General features: G+C 40.5%; 1 protein-coding gene across 2 annotated transcripts; it reads right to left on the bottom strand.

Moving 5' to 3' along the window:
• Nucleotides 1-3314: 3314 nt before the first annotated feature.
• Nucleotides 3315-23329, bottom strand: LOC146620846 (golgin subfamily A member 7-like). 2 transcript variants are annotated; one of them, XM_085367095.1, is made up of 6 exons: nucleotides 23281-23329; nucleotides 20957-21082; nucleotides 16421-16573; nucleotides 12390-12491; nucleotides 10045-10097; nucleotides 3315-5346 (listed from the first exon to the last, which is right to left on the bottom strand). In XM_085367095.1, exons 1-5 carry the CDS (start codon nucleotides 23287-23289, stop codon nucleotides 10056-10058), a joined length of 432 nt encoding a protein of 143 aa, XP_085223221.1. In that variant the 5' UTR covers nucleotides 23290-23329; the 3' UTR covers nucleotides 3315-5346; nucleotides 10045-10055. The 2 variants fall into 2 exon arrangements, with proteins under 2 accessions (XP_085223221.1, XP_085223222.1); XM_085367096.1 differs by having other exon boundaries at nucleotides 3315-5343.
• Nucleotides 23330-26644: the final 3315 nt, after the last annotated feature.

Raw genomic sequence — 26644 nt, 5'->3', positions numbered from 1 at the left:
CCTGGTTCTTGGTATTGATTCTCGTGAACTATTGGAGAGATTAACATGATTTTTCCAAAGACATTACCTCATTTGATGTTTTGATTATTGCAGTGCAGAGAGCTGCTTGACATATACTAAACTGCTACTTTATGAGCTCTACTTCTTTAACTGTGTGCTATTGCAAATATATAATCAGCCAATAAAATGGCAGCAATTTATGCATAACATGATCAAGAAAACCTGCTGAAGTTCAAACCAAGCGACAGAATGGGAAACAAGGTGATATAAGGCACACTGAACGGGGCATTGTTGTTTGTTCCACTCTCAGCCAAAAACAAGAAAAGTGAGGCAGCAATTTACACTGGCTCACCAAAATTGGACGGCAGAAGATTGAAAATATGTTTCCTGCTCTGATGAGCCTCTATTTCTGCTGCAACACTGAGATGGCAGGGTCCAAATCTGGTGTAAACAGCATGGATACATCCTGCCTTGTATCAGTGGTCCAGTCTGCTAGTAGAGGTGTAATGGTTGGAGGATATTTTCTGGGAATCCTTTGTGTGTTCTTAACGGAACACTTATGGGAGAAGTGTTGTTGCCCACCAATTTCAAAGGTAGGCTGGCATGAGTAGAGTCAAAATGTTTGTTGGCAAGCTACTTAAAGCCACATTGTCCTTGATGCACCATCATTACTGTGTTTAACAGATATTAGAATATAAGGCTGGGTTGAGATATGGTGACTGTGAGGTCAATTCAATTCGATTCAAATTAATTTTATTTATATAGCACCAAACAACAGGCGATAGAAAGACTGTTTTATATTGTAACATAAAGACCCTACAATAACAGAGAAAATAAACCCAACAGCAATCAGATGACCCCCTTTAAGTAAACTCTTGGTGACTGTGAGAAGGAAAAACTCTTTTCCAATGAAGAAATCTGCTGCATAACTAAGGAGGGGCTTACTTAGGGGCAGCCATTTGTTGCCACAGGTTGGAGATGAGGAGAGGGAGAAAGTCATAACATATGATTCATGTTAATTCACAGTCGCCAACTCATTCAGTCAGTCATTGTGTCCTGTGGATAGGGACAGAATACTTGTTTAAGGACTGCCAGCATGATTGAAAAGTTTAATTACAGGATAAAGGTGATCAGTCAGAATGCATTTATATCAGAAACCATGCAAAATAACCCTGTAGCACTGAAGACTCACTGGATCCCTGTAGTGTAGGGGTCAGTTTAAATACTGCAGCAGGCACTGTTTAACCAAAGCCTGTGCAGTAGTACAACACTGACCTCATGTGGAGTAAAGCCCACATTACAGCATTTATCTGCAGAAGAAGCGGTAGAAATGATTTACAGTCAGTGTCTGTGTCCAGGTGTGTTTTTGTCTGCTGAAGGAGTACTGGCAGGAAGCCTAGGACAGAGTGACAAGCCCTGCCCATATGAGATACCTACAGGTCATTTTCTGTGTCCACTTCTGCTAACCAACACGTTTTAATGTTTCTGCACTGTGGGAAGAAGTAGCCAAAGCTTGTTTCAATTAATCAAATCAGGATGGTGCATCTACATACCAAACAATCCTGTTTCCCCATCTGCCACAGACAGATCTTAGCCCATCACCCACAGGCAGAAAGGGGGTGGAGATGTTTACAGTAAAGCCCAATTATGAAGTTTCTGCCAGAAAACATCCAATAAACCACAAACCCAATGAATTACATCTGTCATAGGCACAGTTATTTAGAAGCAAGGCAGTATAAGCTGCCCCAACTCTTTATGCAGTCTTAATATTTGGACGTCTTTCTCTGTTGTAGGACATTAGCTATAGATCCTAGAGTGAAGCCATACATTTCTCTGTTTGGGTAGTCTATTATGCTGGACCTTAAAGTGAGGAGCAGTTCAATCACACAGAAAGAGGACCAGACACCACCCAGCTTCCTGAAGGGAAGCCAATCAGGTTTTATTCTCCTGGCACACACACACACACACACACACACACACACACACACACACACACACACACACACACACACACACACACACACACACACACACGGAGATGCACTGTAAAGGCAACAAAGTGACATCCCTTGTATAAACCAGTATTCATTTGGATATTTACGCAACAACAAACAACCTCCATCCCTTCTCTTCCACTTATACAATTCAGGGTCGCCAGAGCCTATCCCAGCTGTCTTTAGGGCAAGAGGCAGGGTACACCCTGGACAGGTCACCGGTCTGTCGCTAACACATAGATACAGTCCAAAATGTTTTTGGATGCTGTAACGTTAAGAGTTCCTTTCACTGGAACTAAGGCCCTGAGCCTAACTCCTGAAAAACAAGCCAAAACCATAATCCTCCCTCCACCATTCTTTACAATTGTCACAAGTACTGGCCTTCTGGTTACAAACATAGTCTGTGAAGGTTCTCATAGACTCATTCAAATTGCCAGACTCCAGAGAACACACCTCAGTGCTCTAGAGTCCGGTGGTGGCATTGTTTAAACCACTGCATGCAACACTTTGCTTGGTGATGTGAGGCTTGGATGTAGCCGTTCAGCTATGGAAACCGTGGCCATGTTTTGTTTTTTTTTATTATTAATGAGCCGAGCCTTAGTCTTCTTTTGGCCAACAGTAGCTTTCACCTTGGAACTCTCCCATGGATGGAATTTCTGCTCACTCTCTTTCTAATTCATTTAAAAAAAACTCTGACCTTCATTGAGGTAATTCTTTACATCTTGTTCTGGGTTCTTTTGTGACCTCTTGGATGAGTTGTTGTGTCTCTGGAGTATTTTCGTTCACTTGTGAAAGATTAATCACCATGGTTCACTGGAGTCCTTCGAGATGGCTTCATAACCCTTTCCAGGCTGAGATATTGAAAGATTTTGTTTCTGAATTTCTTTAGATCGTAGCAAAATGTGTTGCTTTTTGAGATGTTTTTGTCAGACGGGTCCAATTTAAGTGTGTTCTTGATACCACAGGTCTGGGTGGGCTAGTGAAATTGAGCTAAACTTTCCAAAAAATGGTTTGACTCACTTCTGGAGACACCTTCATGTGGTCAATAGAGAAAGGGCCATTTTTGTCCTGGATTCATTTTTCAGCCCTTTGTTGCTTTTTTTTTTTTTTAAACTCTTAAGTGACCTAAATACTCCTCTTATAAATTCAAATCAAATAAGCTAAAGCACTTCCCAAATAACGGGAGGTGCTTTAGCTCAGTGTGTTGAGCAGGCCACATGCTATATGGGTAAGAGAAAAAAAATACCCAAAATAAGCCAAATAACCACAGAAGAAAGCATGGTGTAAAATATTTACAGGATTTATTTGTAAGCGTACAATTTCAAGGTTAATATAGGATCTTGATTTCAACTGAGAAAAGTTAAATTAGTTGAGTTGAGTTTTAATTATGTATACGATAAATAAATGACTAACTAAAAAAAATTAAAGAAACATTTATTTACAAAAATTAAAAATCTTTGTTACTGATGGCATTCAAAGGTCATTACTTGTACATACACTTTTTTTTACAAGATGCTTCTGTCAGACTACATTCACAAGAGAAACACAACCAACTGTACATGCTGTTCAACCTTTGGTAAGGTTTGTTAACAGAAACAGCACTGAGGTTCTCCTCAGAGTAAGAATCGTAGTGTTAGATTTCAGTGTGTAAGCAGAAAGTGAACAAAACAAGTCACACGGTCTTCACGATGAGGCCCGGTCACACCAGAAACTGGCACAGCAACATTAAGGTCTCTGAAGAACTTTACAGATTAGCAGGACTGAGATGTAGTTACTGTCTAATACCTGGAGATTCTCACAGAAAACATTCAAGGTCAACTAACAAGAGCACTTTTAATACTTCAGTCAAAGGCAAGCTCACAAGATATGATTAAAGTATACACTTATTGAATGCGAGTCAAAAAATAAAAAGTAGTCACCAAACATTATGTATAGTCTTCAAAGAAAACGAACCATGATTCGAGGAGGTGCATTTACAGTATGACATGCTTAATAAATACCGAGCAGGCACAAGTTTTGTTTCACACACAAAAGAATCTCTTAAATCAACCATGAGACATACAGTAAAATTTTAATCTGGGACTGACTAGAATGTCAAGAGCTGGAAATTATAACCTGAAAACTGATGGGGAAACATGCTGATTAAAATACCATGCACCCAAAAAACTGCACCAGCAAAAATAAAGCAAGCAAAGAGGGAGCTCAGGGATGCGGCACTGATAACAACTGCCTTCCTTACAGCGTGGCTGTTCCATAGAGCGTCATAAAAATGAGTTACCCTGTTTGTCAGCTTTATTGTTTAAAAAGGACCTTCTAAAAAGGTCAGAGTCCCCACAAATATCATTAAAAATATTTATCGTCCAAAATATAATGGCTTAAAGAATGTTAATAAATTCTGAATCTCTCCAAGATATAAATCCTTTTAGTCCAGCTAAACGCATGTACTCCTAAAAATGTTCTTTCCATACAACTAAACTGCATTCTACTGTGGTTCAAGGGAAACAAACACTCATGTTCACATATATGTGGGTACTAGTCTTGCTTTCCATCTTAGGTGACCAGATGGGCCAAAACTGGTTAAAGATGGAAAACAGTGGCCACTGTACTGTCCAGTTTGAGGGCCCATGAATTTTTACTGACAGGAAACTGAGCTCACTCCACGCTCTCATGGTAGCAAACACAAGGTAGCTGCAGCATAAAGAATAACGTCATCTTCTTTGACCCAAAATGGGACTAAAATTCAATTACAAAATAAAAATCAGATTGCATTATTTAATATTTGGCGTGATTCGTCAAGAAAGTGTTTAAAACAAGTGAGCAGCAGGCTCGTCTCTCCTTTGTATTCCTTACAGTCAGGTTTATTTTTGCAGCCAGAGGAGTCGCCCCCTGCAGGCCGTTAGAGTGCAGATTTAAGGCACATCTGAATTTGCTTCATATTTCAGATCCTGAGCTACTTCTTCAGTAGACATAGTAGTTTAGCGCCTAAACAAGGACAAAAGTAAAAAACAAAACAAAACAAAAAACAACACTTCCCATGAAACCAGATTAATAATGCATTTTAGCTGAATGGGAAGGTAATTTTCTTTTAGGAGGACACGGGTGTCAGCTGAATACAAGCATATAACACTTTGATACCGGCCTCATCAATGGTGACAGAAAGGCAAGAAATAATGCTAAAACCTGTGAGGCACAACATCTCAAACCTAGTCATGTGAATGGAACATGCATATGACAGTGATGACAGATTGTAGAGACGCAGTATTAAGGTTCCAGGCCTCGGAATTCCTCGGGGGAGGTGTGCTCCGCTGACGGAATGCTGTAGACCCTGCAGCTCCGCGCAGCCCAACAGCTGCTGCAGAAACAGTGACATCAGTTAATCACATGACACACTGACTGAGCATTATGTCAATTCTTCTGGGTTATGTTTAAAAAAATAGATACAGTGTATGGGTGTGGTGTAGCTCCAGGCCAGATTCACTGCTGCGGTGTGAGCAGCGAATAACTTAGCCTCATGTCATTTGGGAACATGAGTGGATGGATATTAACGTAAAAACTGAAAGTCAAAGGTTGAAGTCAAGTTAGTCTGGCTCTTTTTCACTTCTGTAGTCACAGAAGGTCTTCCAGGCTGCTTTCATAAGGTTAAAAAGCATCACATTGTTGCTGTGGTGAATATGTATGTCATATAAACAAAAATGTCTTTGGTTATATAAAAGTATATGGTGTCAGACACAGGTGCGGTTCTGTTAGTGACGTATAAAGCAGGTATAAACATAATGTAGCGTGCTGCTGTTCAGGAAATGTTCCCAGGATGATTCACATGAGCTGCAGAAACTCAGGAAGTGACACGCGAGTCAAAATGATATTTTCCTTCAGCTTGTAAATAAATTTCTTGGCAGGAGAGAAAAAAAGCCTCCAATTTCAGACAATGAGGAGATCTAATGATGGATACCATTCTTGTTCTCACCTTGTCCAAAATGTTCTCCGCTGACATTAAATACTCTCATGTGTGCAGACTAATTTACAGGTTTGCTGACGTGCTGTGCTGTTCGTACACAGAGCCAAGCGAAACCTTATCAGGAGCAGAACGTCTCCTGGATGAGTTGCCAGGACACCGACTTGGCACCACCTGCCTCTGAATGGATACTCAGGAGTCAGCAGCTGTGCACGCCAAGCCTGTTTTTCTACAGTGAACTCATCCCACTGGAGGCCGATCCATCATGCTGCTCAGACCTTCACCGGGAGGCTCACAGCAGCTAAAAATCCACTACAATTAGGATAGAAAATAGGGCCGGGAAAAGAAGGGTCTGGTGTTCTTGATACATTTTTCATTTTTAAGTTTTGAATAATAAGTTTAAAAATGTGTAAGACTATAATTGTTTACTTATACTTTCATTTCTAGCAGAATCCAGCACTTAAATCTGTTTTAATCTGTAATTTTTCCAGTGTTACAATAAATCAAAGGATTATGTGTAACAAACAGAGGCATCATTTATGAGTTTCAGCCATCTTCTAACTTTATCACCTGTGCCTGTCTCATAAGTCTGGCGTACATTACTTGCCTAGCATGAAGTGTCAGAGTTAGCAACTCAAGTTATGGAAACCTAGGTAGCTATAAAGCCAGACATTATTCAGATGCTGGTAGAGTTGTATCCTTTGCTAGTTTTGTTCAGTTCATCTGTTTTAACATAATACAAAAGACGATTTCCCCTTGTGTCATTTCTTATAAGTATGCCTATAGAGTTGATGAGTCCTGCTGTTCTCCTGGATAAACAGACAACACCTGTTTGTTTTCAGTGGCTCATTTATATCACAAATAATGAACTTTTTACGATACTACATCAGATTCAGGTGATAATTCTTAGTTATCACAAATGCAACAGATCACATGACTTTTATTTAAGTTTAGTTTAGTTTTTTTAAACGATGGATGTTCAGACTGGCGACCTGTGCAGGGTGTATCCTGCCTCTCGCCCAATGGTAGCTGGGATAGGTTCTAGCCTCCCCGCAACCTTACTAATCAGCAGAAGAGGATGGATGGATAGATGGACGGATATTCACATAGTAAAGGTGAGGAAGTTTCATGCAGTAGATGAAGATAAATACTGTGAAAATTCACTGGCCAATATGACTAAATGAGACCGATATAAGCCTGGAGGACACAGTAGAAGGAAACTGCAGAATGAAGAGGCTTAAAACCTCTGAGAACACACAGAGAAAATCCATCCGCTAGTCTGCTTGCTGCCTGTGGTTTCCGTCTTTGACACTGGCAAAGCTCCAATGCACTTTTCTATCAACAGCTACTTATAAAAATCCTGGGTTTACATTCCTTAACAGGACATGTATATGTATGGAGGCACTCACTGGAATTTCAGATGAGAAGATTAATCCCTGTATGCATCACTGCTGTATTAGTGCAATAGTTTATCCATCCAGAGGGGTCTATGGTATCTCAAATACTGCCAAGTGCAACATTTTCCTGGTAAAACATTTACTTTGTATGTCATACTCATCCTCATGGTAATGTCTATGCATCAGTGCAGGACTGGGTCCAGTCCAAACTCTATACAAAGTACTTTTCAGTATGATTTGAACCCAACATATCCCTCAATGAGCTTCCCTGTCTTATTCATCTCTCCACACATGAGGGAAAAAAAAAGAAAGGATTTACTGTAAGAAAGAAAGAAACTATTTATGGGATGAGCTCTTAGGGCGTCTGCCAGTGGGGAAGACCGGCAGATATCCAAAAGCCATCTGTGGTTGATGATCATAGTGCACTGTGTTAAAGGGTCTTAGCATTAAGAATATAAGGTGAGCTGTTGGGTAGAAAAATCAGTGCAGTGGAATGATTGCTGCTGAGAGTGCTCTTAATGAAACTAATTTTACAACTGGATAAATGAGGAGAAAATTTCATTTGCTGGAACAGATTTCCTTGAAAAATATCTTGCAAATCACTGACACGCCATCATATTTTAAGCAGTGGATTATTAGTAGCTTCCTCTAACACTTGGTTCTCATTAGGTTTCATTTCCAGTGTAATAAAATCAAAGGACAAGCTTAAAGATGTAATGCAGGACATTGTGTGTCGTGTATGAGTAATCTGAGCTTGGTTTTTAAACACTGCACCATTTGATTGTTGCCAACAAACAAGAAAACCTGCTGATGATGTCTATCCATGTCTATTTGAGCTGGCCATTTTCAGGTGTAAACTCAGAAAATCTACAACAGAAGCAGCAAAGTGCTCATTCTGTTGACTGTCTCAACATTACTAAAACAAAGTGAATGAGTAGTTGTCATACTAAGCCATAAATTTACAGTCAGTGTGGAGTGCCGCTGACTGAAAAACAACAGCAATGCTTTAAAGTGCAGCTAAACATAACAGTGATTTACTCCCAGTGAAGTAAAGGACCAGGAAAGGTTTCCATACCTACTTATTATGAGGTACACACAAAAAATAAATAAATCAATTACATGAAAATAAATTAAAGGCAAGCTAGAAAAACCTTTTAGGAACTCTAGTTATTGATTTTAATTAAATAAATGCCCAAGTCTGTCTTTAACATCTGATAGCTTTCATTATATTCTTATAGTAACACGATCCATTAAAGAGGTCCTGTTTCTCAAAATACACAGAATCGGTGGATTTTAACTACTGCCTACTTTGCCATGCGGCAAAATTTTAATTTTATTTATGTAGCAAAAACCTATGAGCAAACACTTGGCAACAGTGGGAAGGAAAAACTGCCTTTTAACAGGAAGAAACCTCCAGCAGAAGCAGATGGGGGTGGACAGTTAATTTCTTAAAACATATAATCCTTACATCAAGGATCCACTTCTGATCTTGTCATGTCATCTTGTTCCATACAGTGACACAATGTTTGGTGTCGGCATTTAATTGTCTGCTAAGCTTCTTAATTTATTACATTTAAGTATTGGACTGATTTATTGAGCTCTTCACTTTTCTATATTTTACTGAGCTCCCCTACCAGTTAAAAGTTTTATGTAGAAAACCCCAATTTTTCCACTTTTTTATTGAATATTATGCAGTTTAATATCTTGTTGGACTCTGAAATGAAAGCATAGTACAAATAAGCAGTTGGAGTTAAAAAAAAGAAATCATGGAATCCATTTATAGAACAAAATATATTCCAAATCTTTTAAAGTCCAAATCCTCAAAGTAGCACCAACTTTCAAGGCTTGATCAACCTGCACTGCTGCAGAACAGCTTTAAAATAAACCCATTTTGTGTTCCCTGAAAAAGGCCTTTTTGAACGGGTTTATTTGGCATAGATGACAACATCAAGAATAGCAGCAAAGGTCATTTTTGACTTTGAGTCAATAAATAAAGTGAGTTTATGACAATATAGCACTCCATATTAGTCTGTTTTGTTTTAGGGGTTTTCCCCATCATATTACAGCTGTAAGTTTTGCTTTCTAATTAGTTTTCAAGCTTATTTTCAGCAGATCAAAAGTCTGCTCTCGAACTGAAGCCTAACAGCCCTCGCCCACTTTCTCCAGACACAAATGTGGTAGGAACCCATTGGCCAGAAAAGTAAACAAGGAAATTGGCCATTTTAAGTAGAATGTGATAATTGTTTGATTACACTGAGTTAAGGAAATGTAACAGCAAGGAGATTGCTTTGGTGCTGAAAGGGCACGTTTTCTCTTTTCTGGTTCAGTGGCGGGGTTTGGCTCATGCATGTGCTCTGGACAGTGAGCACATAAATCCCTCAGTAAATATATGACAAAACCTGAAGTCATAAAATAAGCAGAATTCTCCATTAGAAGCTTTATGAAACTGCTCTCATGGCGCTGATATTACTCACATTACACTTTGATGTGGGATTTTTTTTTTTTAACAGCACAAGCATTCTGCATGAGAACTATAGCACATATGGGGAGAGAAGTCCCTTTCATTACTGCTCTTTGACTCCAACCCTTTGGGTTTCATAGCTGGGAAATGTATCAGCATGCTGTAAACCCAGAGCATCATTAAATCTGTAACAGGACCAAAGTCCTCTTTATGTGTGAAATTTCTAATTATGAGACTCACCATGTTAGCTTTTATCTCGTCAGGCTTCTGTCTTCAAAGATGGTGATTTCAACCTTGATGGGACTCTGTCAAGGAAATGCAGCTGAAGCAAGTGTGGATACATCGAATTCAAATTTTAATTCTCTCTCTCTCTCTCCAACACACACACACACACACACACACACACACACACACACACACACACACACACACACACACACACACACACACACACACACACACACACACAGTGAGATTTTCCATCTCAACTTCTTACCCAGCATTTTGGACTGTTTAATAATGTCAGGGTCAAAGGCTATGGAATGGAAAACATTACTTATGCCAGCCAGCAGGAAAAGAGGAGCGGCACAGAGATGTTTCAAGGACACAGACATTTCTTTTCTTCTTTTTTTAAATTAAGTTGTCTTTTCCTATCTTTAGGAAAATCTCATGAATCTTTCATGTTCTTTTGTCTTATGCAGAAACAGAAAATATCAAAGGGTTTACTAACCATTTCGTTTAATTATCCATCCTAACTCCAGTTTAATAAAGACTGTTAAATCTTTCATAACAAATGTAGTCAAAGCCCTTGGACACAGTTTCTTTCTTGTGTTGTTTTTCCTTGTTGAATGAAAGCCAATTTTAAATGAGTGCTCAAAACCAAAGCATTTAAGTAAGTAATAATTACAAACTCACTCTAAAAACTTTCAGTAGACAGCGTAGTATTTTTACTATGTCAGTTTCATCAGTGTCAGATTAGCACTGAAAATGTCAGTACAGCATGGCCTTGCTAAAGGAGTCAAACACCCTGCTAGTTGAGATTTAAACAAAAATGTATTTGTAGGCATCTTCTGAGATTTTTTGCTTTATTCTGTTAATGGGCACTTCTCATTAACGTAGTACCGACCACTGACTGTCGTCAGTGATTTTAACAACCGATCCTCTGAGCCTGAAGTGTTAATGTGCGACCTCAGTGGATCGTGCTTAGTAAGGCACATCACTGTAATGCTTCCTCAGATTGGGATGTGGGAAGTTTGGAGACTCTTGTATGTGAATGTAGCGCTGTCCTGCTGAGGAAAGCTGTCATTAAAGAGTTTGCTTGGTCTGGAACAATGCTAATGTGGGTGGTACTTGTCAAAGCAACACCCACATAAATGCTGTGACCCAAGGGTTCAAAAGCGCAACACTGCATATCAGAACAAATGTTATTTATTTACTTCGACTGTTTAAATGTTGTGGCTGAAGCGTATACGTGAAGGGTGGGACAGATAAACTGTCGGAAAAGCAGAATTCAAGACAATTGATAAATTGACATCATGGCTAATTACAGCCATCCCAGTAGCACATAGTAGCCTGACATCAATCCCCATCGGACGACACTTTAACTTCATGTTATTTTAACACCAGCAGTTCTCATAGTGTTGTGTTCCTGTGTTATAAAAAAGTAGGGGGTCTGGATAGCAGTAGCTTTTGATTTTTCAAGGGTGCAGTTGTGGTGGCAGCAAACCACTGTCAACAGTCACAGCAACTCTCAACCCCTTGCTACTAGAGGAAAACGGTACATTTTCAGAGTCCAGATGGTAAAATGAAGCAGACGTACTAGACAGTTACAAATACGATCAGGTTTCAACGGCTCAAATGTTAAAGGTGAGGCATTCCTGTCAATTTCCCAGTGTTCGCGTGCCAAAGTCAGCGCAGCTCTTGACAGTGCTGGCGAAAAAATCCAGATCACTGTCAAAACTACAAAATCATAAGCAGGACTCAGCTGGTAACGATTTTGGTCATATTTTGTTATCCCTAATCTCCTATTGCTGCCCAGTTGCAATTAATTGGGATGTTGAGTCACCCCACACATGCATACGCTAAGACAGGCAGGATGTTGGTGCACAGATGCTATAGATTACATACTAACTTTTATCTGGTGTTTTTACAGGTTATCCCTACACAGTGCTGGATTTCCTGTAAGTTGCCTGTGACTGCTGCTTTCCATTTTCATCCAGCAGTTAGTGGGGGTGGAAGGCCTGTAAATCACTACATCTATTAGGTCATTGTGAAAGCTCCTTGTTCTGCTTAAGATGTGGTCCGATTACATTCACATTTCATGATCTCAGTGTATGTTTAACAAGTTAAAGTTCGCCAAACTATTCACTGCAATTCCCCTTTCCCGTACATCCTCATTCTTGCACAAGACTACTTTTCTTGTAAAAACATAGTGCCATTTAGCCTTAACTGTGTTTTGATTTTGTTTGTTAGCAATCTGAGTATAAGGTTCCTCTTTTTCATCTACTGTGTGCTCTAATTAGAAAGAAAAGAACTGAAAAATGCTCGATTTGTTCTGTTTGTATTGACACAAAATTATAGGATACGACCCGCAGGCCTCTCTCGATGGGGTCAGTGAGCAGTAGGCCTCGCGGTGCATAGATCTTGTCATTCTGTTCCTGAATGTACTTAGCAATTTTCTTCAAAACCTAAAAAAAAAGAGAAAAGAGAAAGCACTTTAATACTCAAAGCAACTACAGACTGAAAATCGGTAGCCAAATAAGAGATCCTGTCAAGGTCTGCATGTAATACCAAGCGTACTGGGTGCTAAGTAAGTAGAATGTTAGTATGCAGCTACTTGCATTAAACATAAGTGCCTTGAGGCAACTATTATTGTGACTACAAGTGCTAGAATAAACTGAGAGGAACACTTGGAGGCCAAGGTAAAGCCTCAAAGTTTGGCTTTAGTCTTACTGCGTTCAGGCCTGAACTGGACTGAATATCCAACCTTACTTTTGGACCAAAACATGTCTATGAGCACCTAATACAGTACACAGTTGTTGATGTCTGTAAGTCTGGACTGAATAACACAATATGTGCTCTCCTCTTTATTCACTCTTAAATTTCAAATAGTGATAGAAACCTTTAAACAAACTCCATTCTATGTGCATCAAACAAATGCAAGAAAATGTAATGTTCTGTGTCTAGCATTCAGTGTAGTGGTCACTCTTGTTTTACAGTAGTACACATTGGCTTTGCACCTGAACTGGCCATTCTACTTTGGTTTGATGAGTTTAAAGAAAAACTCTCTGGGCAGCTCTACTGCTTTCTTTCATGCTGGGCTGAGAGCTGATGCTACACTGAGTCAGTACTCCATCATCAGGTAAAATTTACACAAGGTTGTGGTTAGGCCTCAGTTACAGGGGCCTGAGACAAGTTGGCGACTACCTGGCAACCACCATTCACGAGGGGAAAATGACTATTCATCAGCTGGTTGAAAGTGGTCGCGGGATGTTTCTCACAGTTGCTGTGAAACTGACTAAGCCTTAGTCATGCAGGTCCAAAGATTGTAAGTGACCCCACAGTGATAACCTGTTGCCAGGGAAAAATGTGACTTGTTGGCAAGTAGTTGCAGAGAGCTGATTGATGTCAATAGCTTGAAATTGGTAGCAAATGAGTTTATACTTGGCTGCACTGAAAACCTTTTCACAAATCCTGTGGTCACTAGTAGATTAGTGTGGTGGCAGGAAACATGGCGGCTCAAACGCTCAAAAGTTTGGTTATACTTTACAAGAACGAATGACGACAGGAAAATTTGCAATACTTGGAAAGTGGATATTTCATTTAAGGGAGGAAACACTACGAATATGCAAAAGCATTTGCTCACAAAACACGCGATAACCTTAAAATGAATGTCGTGTTTTTAATTCCGCTCCGGACTCGTGAATCTCAACCCAGCAGCAGCGGTAACGTTTGCACGTCCTCTCCCGTTAATGCGGCAGGTAAATAATCAACTAACATTGCATATTATGTTAGCGCGATCTGCCTTATTACAAAACCTGCCATTACTGTGCATTTAGGTGACCATGATGAGACAGACAGACAGAGTCTGGCTGGCTCAGATGCTGGCAGTTCTCGCTGCAGTCTACCGGTAGCGTCTCCTTTCAGGCCAGGATAGACGAATGTCTCCGAGCAGTGACTAAGTTTGTGGTTAAAGGCTTGCACCCATTTGCCACAGCAGATGCCCCGATTTTCGGTAAGTGAATGTGTTTAATTGTAGGCAGGGACATTACTGGATATTCTTGTGTAATTGCTACAGAACAGTTTATGTTATACTTTGTTATTGCTACAGAAGAATATTTATTTTATTATTTTACATTTACAATTTTTTTCCCTGGGGACCCTGTGACACCCCCATTGAAGGGGCTGTGGATCTCTTAAGATCTCACTGTTGGGTTTGTAAGGCCATGTTACTCCTAAATTTCTATCTTGTTCAAAGAGATATAAAACAAAGTTCTAAGCTAATCGACCTTAAAAAAAATAAAATAAAATAAAAAACATAGAATCGATAAAGAATCGAATTGTTAAACAGAATCGAAAATGGAATCGGAATCGTGAAAATCTTATCAATACCCATCCCTACTTTCTGTATCCAAAAGTTTCGAACTGTTTTGAAGTTATTCGATATGTTTAAATCTGATACTGTTCTATTTCTCAGAAGTTTTCCTCTAAGCTGGCATCAAAAAAATCTTTGATAGCTGGCTTTCATTTTTACATGATCAATGAAAACTTTGAAGAAACGTATCTGTTTTATAAGAGCCTGAACAAAACCTGAATGCACTTTTGAATATGACAAATTGTATCTTCATATATTCCCAATGATTTTAGAGGATGAGAGGTTTTTGATTCAAACAATTCAGGCATACTTCATCTTTCCAGCAGCGTTGGAGGTGGAACCTCACTCTGCTGTCACAGGAGCTTGGAAGAGGAGAAGGTGTCGACAACAACATGACAAGACAAATTACACACACAGCAGGGCTTTGCAGAAACATCTGTGTGGATATGTGGGCTCATACTGGCCTATAGAGTACGCAGCAGTGCTTACCAGAATCACTGAAGAAAAGAACTTCTAAATACTCAGAAACTCTCAGTTTCTTGACTTCTGCTTCCATAGGGGTGCTTACAAAGGAGTCCACTTTAGATCTACAGCTGCTAAGTGTTGTGAAGCCAATCATTTTTTGAGTCAGACTTTTTTTCCCTTTATGTCTTTATTCTTTTTTTAAAAACAAGTTTTGATTATAGTAAAATACCTTTCTGTAAATACTCAACTTTACTCACCCACTTCACTGAGACCCATCACTGATCAACCCTCCGAGCAGTTTAATTCCAAATAAAAAGGCCCTGCAGTCCATTACTGCAAACCAATGAAGATGCTCCCAACACAAGAGGAAATCTTCCACAAGTTTTTACTGGAAAACAGGCGGGTCAAATTCCACATTTAAATTAGCTGAAGACAACTTTTTAATGAGAAAATTCAAAAAGCTTCATGTTGATAGAATAATCCTTCCAGATTATGAATTTTCTGTGGCTGCATCACTTTTTCCATTCCAACACATCAGAGTTGGGGAAACAGAAGAACTGCTTTCTCTAATGTGACAAGACACAGACACACACGATCCCTGCAGCTCCCTTTCCTTGTTTTATCCAACATGGAGTACTTCTAACAATTTGAATTTCTTTATATTTCTTCTACGTGCATTGCATCTTGGCAGCTATTTAAACACCAGGCGGGGACCGAAGGCAGATACTTTAAACACTGTCGAAATTACTTTTAAATCATCCAAGCACCATTAGACCCAGCCAGCCAACATTTGAACAAATTTACACAGTACAACTTATTTTAACGACAATTTTTGTATAAGACTGTTGATTGAAAATTGATTGAAAAAAAAAAAAAGAAGCCATATATAATATTTTAAATCAGGATTTATTAGTATCATAAAAATCCTCACTTATGCTTTAAAGGAGGCATAGCCAAAACACCTGTACATTTTTATGCGTATCTCCAAAAGTTGATTGCGTTCATCTGGACAGTACATTATAAACATTATAAACAGTACATTTGCATAATGACTGAAACCAGCCCACTGAAGGAACAATGGGCTGGGGAAACCTATACCCTATAACCTATAAGATTGGGGAAACCTGCAGTCTGCTGAGACTGAAGCAGTCACTTGGATGAGTGATGAAACGTTTCTCCCACTGAAAACTCTACGTCCAGATGAACAAAATCAACTTTTGGAGATTTACTTACCTGGATGATTGAGGATGCATCAAGACATTTTTATGCGTAGATTAAATTTCAATGTTGAAAACTCAATACATGTAAACAGTTTTTGTATACACCATTTATTTTTTTTTGCTAAATAATTTATTCCCATCACTCTTATGTTAAATGTTTTCATGTTTCACAATAAAGGATTTTCCAAATAAAAACACAAAGGATTTATAAAAACCCATATTTATTAAAACTCCAAAGAACATCGAGTTACAAAACATCTTCACAAGCCTATTTGTCATGGTGCTTCAAAACTCAGTTTTGACGTATTCAGTACCATTATATTCAAAGAAATCCTACCTTCTCATAGTGCGTCTCCATACACAGGAAGACGGTGTACGCTGTGAGGCAGGCCAGACAGCCTTCAATATATGACTGGCTACCCAGTTTCTCGGCCTCAGCGTACATGTTGTTCAGCGCCCTCACCGTTTCCTCAAACTGCTGTTTGTCGATCTGAAATACGAGGAAAGACAAGAGGGTTAAAATCGAGGCCCAGAGCCAGGCGTAAATTTGATTAGTAGTGTGAGTGTGTTTAGGATATCTGAGTGGAAACAAAATCTCCTTAGCACCAGATCATTTTCTTCCATTCTTTCCATTTCTAGATAAATGAGGAGCTGAATTTTCTTGGACCGGTCATATATCAAGGGAATACTGGGCTTCCTTCCTGCATTTGTAAACACCTCCTGAAATGACTCGGATACCTTGGCCGTGTGCTCCATAAATGTTTCCACTTAATAACAGACGGGACAAACGCGGTGAAAGCAGGACACACGCAGTTCTGGAATATTTCTCCTTCTCCAGTGGCACAAAGTAAGATAAAGACACCGCCGCATTTTGGTATCCTTTAGACAGCCTTTGGGATACAAGAATACTGAGAATTCATTGAATGTATGCTTACCAAAGGGAAAGCTGTCAGAGTGTGGTGAATTGCTGGTTTCACAGGCCTTTTTTCACTGGGGTGTTGACACTAGTCGCATGCTAGTATCCAAGAAGCTTCTGTGATACTAAGGGGAAATGATGGTGCTTCTGACCAGACTAGACTAGAAACCAGCCAAGGGCCTCCTGAACCTCTGAAAACCCTCCAAGTTTTTCTTTCCCTCTGTCTGAAGTATCCAACAAAAGGCGCCAAGATATTAGCAGTCTTAGAGGTGTTTGTTACTCACCAACCAGAGCCAGGGGTCGGTGGCGACTATACACTGCAGTAAGTGCTGTCAGCCTGCCTGCAATGACTCTGTTGAAACCTATGCATTTCTCTGGTTATTCTGTCCATTAGTAAAGACATTACACACAAGCCCTACGTGATGAAACACACTGAGCTGTGTTCCATCTTCAGCAAAGAAAAAAAACCCATCACTGACAGGAGTAAACATGAGTTACATGGTAAAAATGTACTGTAAGAACTGCATTTACAAATTATAAAGTTCAGTTTCAGAGTCCTCCTTTCCAACCATCACATTTACAATTTTCTCACCAGGGAGGCTTTTCAACATCTGTCATTTGTTGGACTGGCTGTTTACAAGCTCTGGATTTTATGCTGGCTGGGCTACAAGAATAGGTTTGCATGTTTTTTTGGGGAGTGCCAAAAAATTTCTCTATGTAAGAAAAAACCCTGAGAGCCTCTGTTTCTCTTTAAATTCACCAATTCAGAGGCTGCAACTAAAACCCCACTTCTCTGAATGCCCATCTTTCCATTACGTGTGATGTGCCCATCACTGTTCTTGAGATGTTAGATGAGAGCACAACGGTGAACGGGGTTTACAAATCCAATTAAGGAAGAGAGGAAGGAAGAGTCAATTAATGAAAAACCCTTTGAATGGTTTGGCAAGCAAGCTGCCAAATGCATTTAGAAGTCCGAGTGCTTTCCCAGTTCGTCGGCACTAGTTTCAACAAGCATTCAGACAGAAAAGAGACCTGAGAAGATGGAAATGGAAAAAACAAAAAAAAAGACTGCTTGACTGCTACACTCCGATCAAAGATTCGATGGTCTTGCTTGCTTACGTCAAAAATCTCAAATCCACAAACACAATCTCAAGGTTTGACTCTAATGACCACTGTTTAGGTAACCCAGCCTCCAGCATGTTTAAATCCAATAAACAGAGTAAGTACATCTATTCATGATCATCATCCATCATGATGGATGAAAACCTACAGTTCTGTGCTAAAGTCTTGAGCCAAGCTGTCATTTCTTCATATTTTGCTACAAAAAGGGGAAATAGTTGCAGCGATTTATTGAAACATGTGCAAACATGCACGGAAAATCTGTATAACTGTATACAGCTTGAAAGTCAATATTTGGTATGCCCACCTTTATTCTTCATCACCCTATTACACAAGCTTTAACATACTTTTTAAATGTAATCTTCAGGACCCCGTTTGGCTTCCCTAAGGACGCTTCTTGACTGTCATTCTTCCACTGAGACCATTTCTGAGGAGGCTTCAGTGAACAATAGCTGGATCAGCTGAAGGACCAGATGCATCTCTCAGGTCCTGTGTCAGGTACCTGATGATTTTTCTTAAGGACATGACTTTCAGATACTTTTCATCTTTTTAGGGCTGACACGTCTATTTTATCCAAATTCCTCAAGGCACCCTCAAGTTAGTTGTCTTTTTTTACACATGAATGATTCAAAGGTCAGCGTTGAGCAGTTTAACAAAAAATGTCCCTCTAAAAATGATCAGGTACGAAGACTTGACTGAAAATGAGCTAAAAAGCAGTCAGTGTCCAAAGAAAAACATTGAAATGCTTTCAGAAGTCCTGGAGAACTATTGCTCAAAACCAATTTTTAAAACAATCTAAGGAGCCAGATTTTCTTGCAAAATAAAATATAAAGAAATGAACGGTGGCTCGAGGACTTTGCACACTACTTGTACATCTTCATTTGGGAGAACTCACGATATCCCAACAGAAAGACTAATGAGTTGGAATTTTGGGGGTCTTGCATGACAGTCCCTTTAGTTCTCTTAGGTTGACCGAAATGAGCACAGTTCTGCTCAGTTTTCTTTCTGCTGTTAAGCTGTACACAACAATAACGGCAAAGCAAAACTCAGTAATGTTGCCTGTGTAACTGATAGATAATTTGCAAGGAGGCAGGATGGATTGGGGAACAACATGTAGTCTGTCAGACCTCACAGAGGTAAAAGAAAAGGTTTTAAAAGAGACTGTGCCCAATTTTGGCACAGTGACACCCAACACGCTACACGCAAAACACCCACATCTTCTGAGCCCACCATCGCCAGCTGTATTGTTTCCCATTCCTCCCATTGATCTGACTGGCAAACTTTCTCACACTGGACTTTCGATGTGCCATTTGCTTTTTCTTAAAATGATATTTACTTCACCAGAAAAATGGGACTCTTGAGATTTAAAATCTGTTTTGCAAGAGTCTTCTGGCATGACAGGCAGCAGTTCAATCAGTAGAGGTTCCATAACAGTACAAACAGTGATAAACACATGAGTATATGCATATAAATAAAACATCAGAAACATCAGAATAATAAACTTAAAAACTAAGGAGAAACATTTGAATATTTATTCATCACGGTCACTGGAGGTCAATTGTGCGATGGCTAGCCAGATGTGACTTCCTCGATGTTGTTTAGAAATACCTAGAATTCATTTAGTTCGACCAGATGCAGTTGATACCAAGCAGAGGAAGTTGTAAATTTAAACCCCTTTGACCTTCAGTTTAGAAGTAAACTTGGTGATTGCTCTGCTTTCAAATCCATCTATTCGTTTTTTCACCAAACAGGTACACTGATCATTCAAAAGAAGAATGCTGCAAGTCCATCATCACTCAACCACCAGTACAAACGGTTATGGGGCCTATGCTGACTTCACAGTTGGCAAGAACGAGGCTTTAATAATGTGCACCACAGCCAAAAAAATGAGGATCCCATATAGCAGAAACGTCACCCTGGGAGTCAAGTCAGCCAACTTTCTGTTTTTTGTAGTTTTAAAAGGTGCTACACAAACAAATCTTTCTTTATTACTTAATGCAAATAGTAAATCCCAGTCTATGACAACTGCTTGCAATAAGGAAAAGTTTAGAGCTAACTTGCACAAAACAAGGGTAACTATGGCAGAAATCAGGCACTGGAGCAATAAACTAGCCTCAAAGAATATAAGGCTTTATTAAAGCAAACATCTTCAAAGAATGGCATAAATTAATGTCCAAAAATTATTGCCACTTAATGGTTTGGTTTTATACTCCATATTTCATAAACTGGAATTACAGTAGATCATTAAAAATATATACGAGAAAATCTTTTTTATGATGGGGACTTAAGCATATACTTCCCAGAGGAAATCCATTCTTTACTTTGTCCAGCTGTTCTGTGTCTGAGTGTGTATCTGTGTGTGTGTGAGAGAGAAAACTGAATCCTACAGGAAAAACATGGTAGACCACCCAGTCCAGAGGGAAGTGCCAATAAACCACCAGCGAGCGATTTAAGTGATGTGAAACTGCTCTTTTCATGTGGTACGACCATTTTTAAAAGTGCAGCTCTCTGTCCTGCAAACTCTGAACTGTTGGTGCTGCCACCGGCTTTAATGTGGTGTGCAGCCTGTTCCTATTCAGTCTCTGCAGCCTACTCCTCCTTTTAGCCCACCTCCACTAAGTCGCATAAGGACAAAATCCAGCAGGCTGCTGTTGACGATCCTGCTGTTCCATGTTTTGGCTCCATGTTCACACCCAGCTGTGTTCTTTTGTTGCTAGTGACAAAATAGTGCTTCTACACTCCCCAGTATGGATAATATGCACAGGTCGTGGAAACATAAGTCATCCGTTTAAGCAGCTGAAGTCATGTTTAGAAACACTGTGGAGTAGCAAGACCTACCCTGTTCTCCAGCTCAGAGGGGAACTTGGTCTGGAACTGGCACATGGTGCCACTGGAGTAATCTCTCTGAATGAAGACTTTGGCAGTGATGGCAGCCTGCTGCCTCATGTCCTGCAAGCTGTGAGTCTGTGGAAAGACAAGGTAACCATTGAAATATGGCCACACTACAATACACCTAATACACAGCAGCCAGGTTTAGTTTAGAAGTGCAGAAATCCATAAACTGTACAACTGATATGCAGCCTGTAAAATAAAATAATAATAATAAACAGTTAAGGAGCTCATTTGTACCTGTGACACATTCTGAATATTTTTAGGCACAAATTTAGAGTTTTCAGTGACTTCAAAACATTTTTTTTTTGTGATCAACATTTTATTGATTTAAAACGGGGTTGGGGGGGGGGAGGGGGGTACAGACATATACAGCACAACTTTAAACTGCAGTAGCAAAGCAAACATTAGCAAACAAGGCATAGGGACAGCAAAGAAAAGACACAAAAACACAAAGTTAAAACCAATTATTGCCTCTTCCAGGAGATAACTCTGGATGAGAAGATTTTCCAAGCGTCAACAGTCGTGGGTCGAGCTTTATTTAATTTTGCTGTGGTATGTTCAAAACCAATAACACGGATAAGACATCATCTCCAGAATGATTCCATACAAATGTCAGGACAGAACCATTGCTTTGTAATAGTCTTCTTTGCGGATGTGAATCCAGCGAAACTTCAAAACGTTTTTGATAGATTTTAACATTTTTCATGTGGCGTTTTTAGCAGCCATTAAACTGTTTAAGCTTTTTAGAGTTGAGCAAGCCAGCTGTTTTGTTTATTCATTTTACAGGCAAAACTAGTCATTAACTGGATTGTTAATGGATTTCTTATGTTTGCTTTTTGTATTAATTACAGCAGCAATACAAATTCAATATCTTCTATAAAATGTTTTCATTATTGCCTCTATCCAAAGCTGTGAACAATTAATCTGATAACAGAAGTAAAGTTACAATTGACTGTAAAACTTTTATATTCGATTGTGTGTGTGTGTGTGTGTGCGTGTGTGGTGGTGGTGGTGGTGGGGGGGGGGGGGGGGGGGGGTCCATCAAGCTAATGTCTGTTGTCCTCACGACTGCTGATTTTTATTTCTTATACTGAAGTCACAACCATTATGTTAGCTATTATCCACTAATTACCGTGTGTTAACAGTAACTCTCTTAGTCCTCATCAGCTTCTTTCTCTCTCTCTGTCGCTCTCATTAAATTAAATTTAACAGTTCTTGGCTTTTACTTGGCTCCACTCCCCCCATGACAGTGTGTTTGAGGAAGTTCATGAACTGTGAGACTTGGGAAAGACTCAAACTGACTAAACTAAATAAATAACGTAAACCTATCTTTATTTTTTCGCTGTATTTATCCCGGTCCCATTGTCATTTATTTGTTTTGTTTTGTTTTATTTTATTTTACAAATTAGATAAGAATGCCGAGCCTGATGTTGCCATGAATGTGTGCTTGGGTCAGGGTGATCTGAACGTGCCCACATTCCTGCTCTGTTTTTCACAATAACACCATCTACGCATCATTAAGGTACTTCAAGCAGATCTGAAAAGTACAACCAGACTGACCACTCATCTGTGTTGCAGACAACAGCAGATACCAAAGTGTAATAATCCTGCCTTTCACATAAAAGAACCGTTCCCGGTGTCTTCCTAAAAATGAAGAAATCAGCAGATACCTGATACCAAAGTATTTGCTGTCCTGAAACTCAGAGCCGGAAGAATATATGACAACTCTCCCAGTATTTATGGCCTCAACAGTACGTGGTTATGTGACCTTTCATTACCATAAGCTACTTATACCAAACATGTTACGAACACATGTTAAGTGTTTGCTGAAAATGTTTCCTTTCCATGTTAGGGCATGTCTTCCTTCTTTGGACTACTCAGTGCTGGTTTACTGCTGGATTATGGCAGCACAATCGTGTCATCATCTTGACATTATCACCATTCTCTGAGAAACTGTGTATCATTTAGCACATATAAGCAAATCAAACCCAGCCAGCTTTATCTTTAGTTTATACGCACAGCTCTGCTTGGTTAAATTACGCAGTTTCTGGATATGTGCGTCGATCTACTGCTAGCTTGTTAGGAGAGGCGCTAGTAGAGGTAAACACTGGCCAGACAACTTAGCTTCCAGCCAGTGAGCTGGCAGGTTAACACCGGTCCACGTTCCCTTTGTTTCTTCGTTAAACACACTCCCGGGCAACTCAACAGCAATAAACTATTATCACACCGCAGACATGTAAAAATGAGGGTTTAAATCACAGTTAACTTACCTCTGCCATGGTGAATACTGCCTTATTTCTTCTTTGGTTTCACTCGTGGACGACTAGCCTATGAGCCAGGTTTATACCGCCACCTATTGTACCGGAGTATATAGCAGGACGTTATCGAGGAGGCCACCCTGAAAGGATGTATATTCAAATAAAAGTCTTTGTAGTTGTAAATAACTTGTTATGTGACAAACAAACTATTGATTTTCCACTCTCTTATCGTATCTTAGCTATTTAATACCCTTTCAGCAAATGTATTCCTTTTATTTTAACATATGTTGGTATTCAAAACCATCTATTCTGTAGTCTAAGGAGCTTGGAAAGAAAAGCGTCTGAAGACGTTCACCTCTCATCTGAGAAGCTTCTTCAGTTCTAAGAGCAATTGGTGGAGAGTCCCAGATTTTAAGCCCTATGGGAGTGTCCGCAACCCGCTATTGATCCTCCACCTACACGAGCCAAGGTGTGAAAATGGGTCTGGGTCCCAATCAGCCAAGGTTTTGGGTGAACACACTGTGAAACCTAGCCTTATCATGTGATTTACTGAGGTCAAGCTCCTTACACTACGATGACCTGGATGAATGAGAACCTTCACAGACACATCTATTCTGTAGATTCAATAAACTCACACTGACCTCTGTTACAGAATCCGAGCATAACACTATTTAACTGGCTTAACCTCCTCAGCCAACTAAAGAGTGATGATTATTTTTTAGTATATGATGTGCCACTCAAAAAATTCTGAACTGAAATCTATGGAAGAATTGCAACAACAAAGATAGTGGTGTTGTGTAGCTCCCATTAGGAATTAGAGCTTTAAAATACGGCCACTGAGACCTCATCATAAATGGTCTCATTGGAAAGGTGGCTATCACAAGGACATTCTTTTTTTTTTTTCCTTTTTCTTTTTTTTTGCCTGTCCCATTTGGTTCTTTAGCCGTCAGAATTGTTGTCTGAAGACCAACAAGGATACCCAATGGATTTATTTTGCCAAATGGATCATCACGGCTGTATTGGTCCATTTGATCGACCTTTGTTTTTATTATTTATTTTATTTTCAGTTGTTACAGACGGGACAGACATGAGTGAGGGATAGGAAAGGGAGAAAGAAAGAGGAAGGAAAAGAAAAACAGAAGGGGAGAGGGACAGAGAGAAAGGGAAAAAAATCTTCTGGATCACCTGTTGAGAGAGAAAGAATAGAAAACAAGCAAAGAAAAACAAAGCAACATACTAAACACAACACCATCACATTAATCTAGCTAAGTGTAAACAGCAGTAAATACTAAATATTCAATGTTGTTGTGCAGCAAGCAGGACAGACAGCGCACAATGTGCTTTGAAGTAGCAGCCAAGAAAGGTGTAATTTAAGTCTACGAACAGTGAACACCCGTGTGCACACCTGTGTGGATCAGCGCGCTTGTATTCAAATGGTTTCCACATGTAATGGTCTGCTAGAAGATGTAGAGAGCCATAGCCCCGTCCCCCAGGGCATGAAGCAGGCATGGAGGAGATCCAGGCTCCAGACATCCAGAGGCCCCAGAGTGCGAGAGCCCAAGGAGGACCACCAGAGGGGCATCCGTGCCACCCTCATGGGAAGAGCTGAGGATCCCCAGACGAGGCGTCACCCAGTAGCCACCGAGCAGAAGCTAGAGGGGGCTGCACCGGCGTGCCCGCCGGCTCTGCCGGCAGCCAGCTGTGCCAGAGTGAACTGAGCCGCAGGCCCAGAGGCCGGAGGCCTGAGGGCCCCCCGCACCCCAGAGGAGGCCTGACCAAGCAACAGGCGCCAGGCCCCGCCAAGTAGCCACCGGCAGTACATATCTGAGCGCCCAGCCCCGGACACCAAGAACCACCAATGCACCGACCCCTGAGGGCATCAGTCACCGGCAGGGAGTGTGGTGAGGGGAGATAGGCCTTGGAGGGCCTGGGAGTTCCCAGAGAGGTGGAGTGTAAGACCCGACCTGACATATAGACACAGACAAACAGGCACACACAGACACAAACATGCATTCCCACCCTCATGCACACATATACAAATACTCAGCACTCACCCAACGTAAGGATTGACATAAATGGACATGTACACACAATCACACTCCCCAAACATACTCTATACCCCGGGTCCAGGTACCCTCGACCCCAGAGGGGGAAACAGCACCCAGACCCAAGAGATGTTACCCTTCCCCCCGGGGTGGAGGCAAGCAGACCGTCCCAGGCTCCGCAGCAGCAGGGAGGCACATTCTTAAGGAGACTGGGGTGTTCCAAATTACACAAGAATAGATCTGATGGATTGATGAATCTGATTGTGAAGCTTTTAGTTGAAATCATAGTCAAGTATGTATGGAGAATGTTAGGAGAGACGTGCAACAGTGAGTGTCTGCATCCATTTATAAAAGATGCAGGGGGCTCTGACATGGTTTGTGACCACATTTCAGAATCAGAATCAGAATACTTTATTGATCCCTGGGGGAAATTACTTTTCATTACAGTGCTCCATTACAAACAAAATTAACAGAGACAGACAAGACCCTAACTAAGAATAGCACAATATATACAGCCATATATATACATAAAAGTCACTTATTAATAAATAGCTGGAAAAGAAACGTGTAGTTGTAGCAGTAACCAGTGTGTTAAGTGGATGCGTTGTACAGGGAGATGGCCACAGGCAGGAAAGATTTCCTATGTTGTTCAGTGGTGCTTTTCGGTAATCTCAGTTTCTCACTGAACGTGCTCCTGTGACTGACCAGCATGTCATGGAGTGGGTGGGAGGTGTTATCCAACATTGTCTTTATCTTGGACAGCATCCGCCTCTCCGACACCACCTTGAGGGAGTCCAGCTCCATCCCCACAACATTGCTGGCCTTACGGATCAGTTTATTAAGTCTGTTGGCATCTGCGACCCTCAGCCTGCTCCCCCAGCATGCAACAGCATAGAGGATCGCACTGGCCACAACAGACTCATAGAAAATCCTGAGCATTTTCTGGCAGATGTTGAAGGACCTCAGTCGCCTCAAAAAACAGAGACGACTCTGGCCCTTCCTGTAAAGTGCTGTGGTGTTTTTAGCCCAGTCCAGTTTATTGTCAATGTGTACTCCACGGTATTTATAGTCCTCCACAATGTCAACACTGACCCCCTGGATTGAAACAGGGGTCAAGTGTTTCCTGGTCTTCCTGAAGTCCACGATCAGTTCCTTGGTCTTTGCCACGTTGAGCTGCAGATGATTCTGCTCACACCACGTGACAAAGGAGTCGACCACAGCTCGGTACTCTGTCTCATCATCCCTGCTGATGCATCCAACCACCGCAGAGTCATCAGAAAACTTCTGAAGATGGCAGGTCTCTGTGCAGTGGCTGAAGTCTGTGGTGTAGA

Source organism: Diplotaxodon limnothrissa, linkage group LG12 (assembly GCF_057381915.1).
Source record: "Diplotaxodon limnothrissa isolate DT_005_m linkage group LG12, D_limnothrissa_male_GT1.1, whole genome shotgun sequence".
Classification (NCBI taxonomy): domain Eukaryota; kingdom Metazoa; phylum Chordata; class Actinopteri; order Cichliformes; family Cichlidae; genus Diplotaxodon; species Diplotaxodon limnothrissa.
The sequence above is the reverse complement of the archived record's forward strand: the minus strand, read 5'-3'. Positions and strand labels throughout refer to the sequence as shown.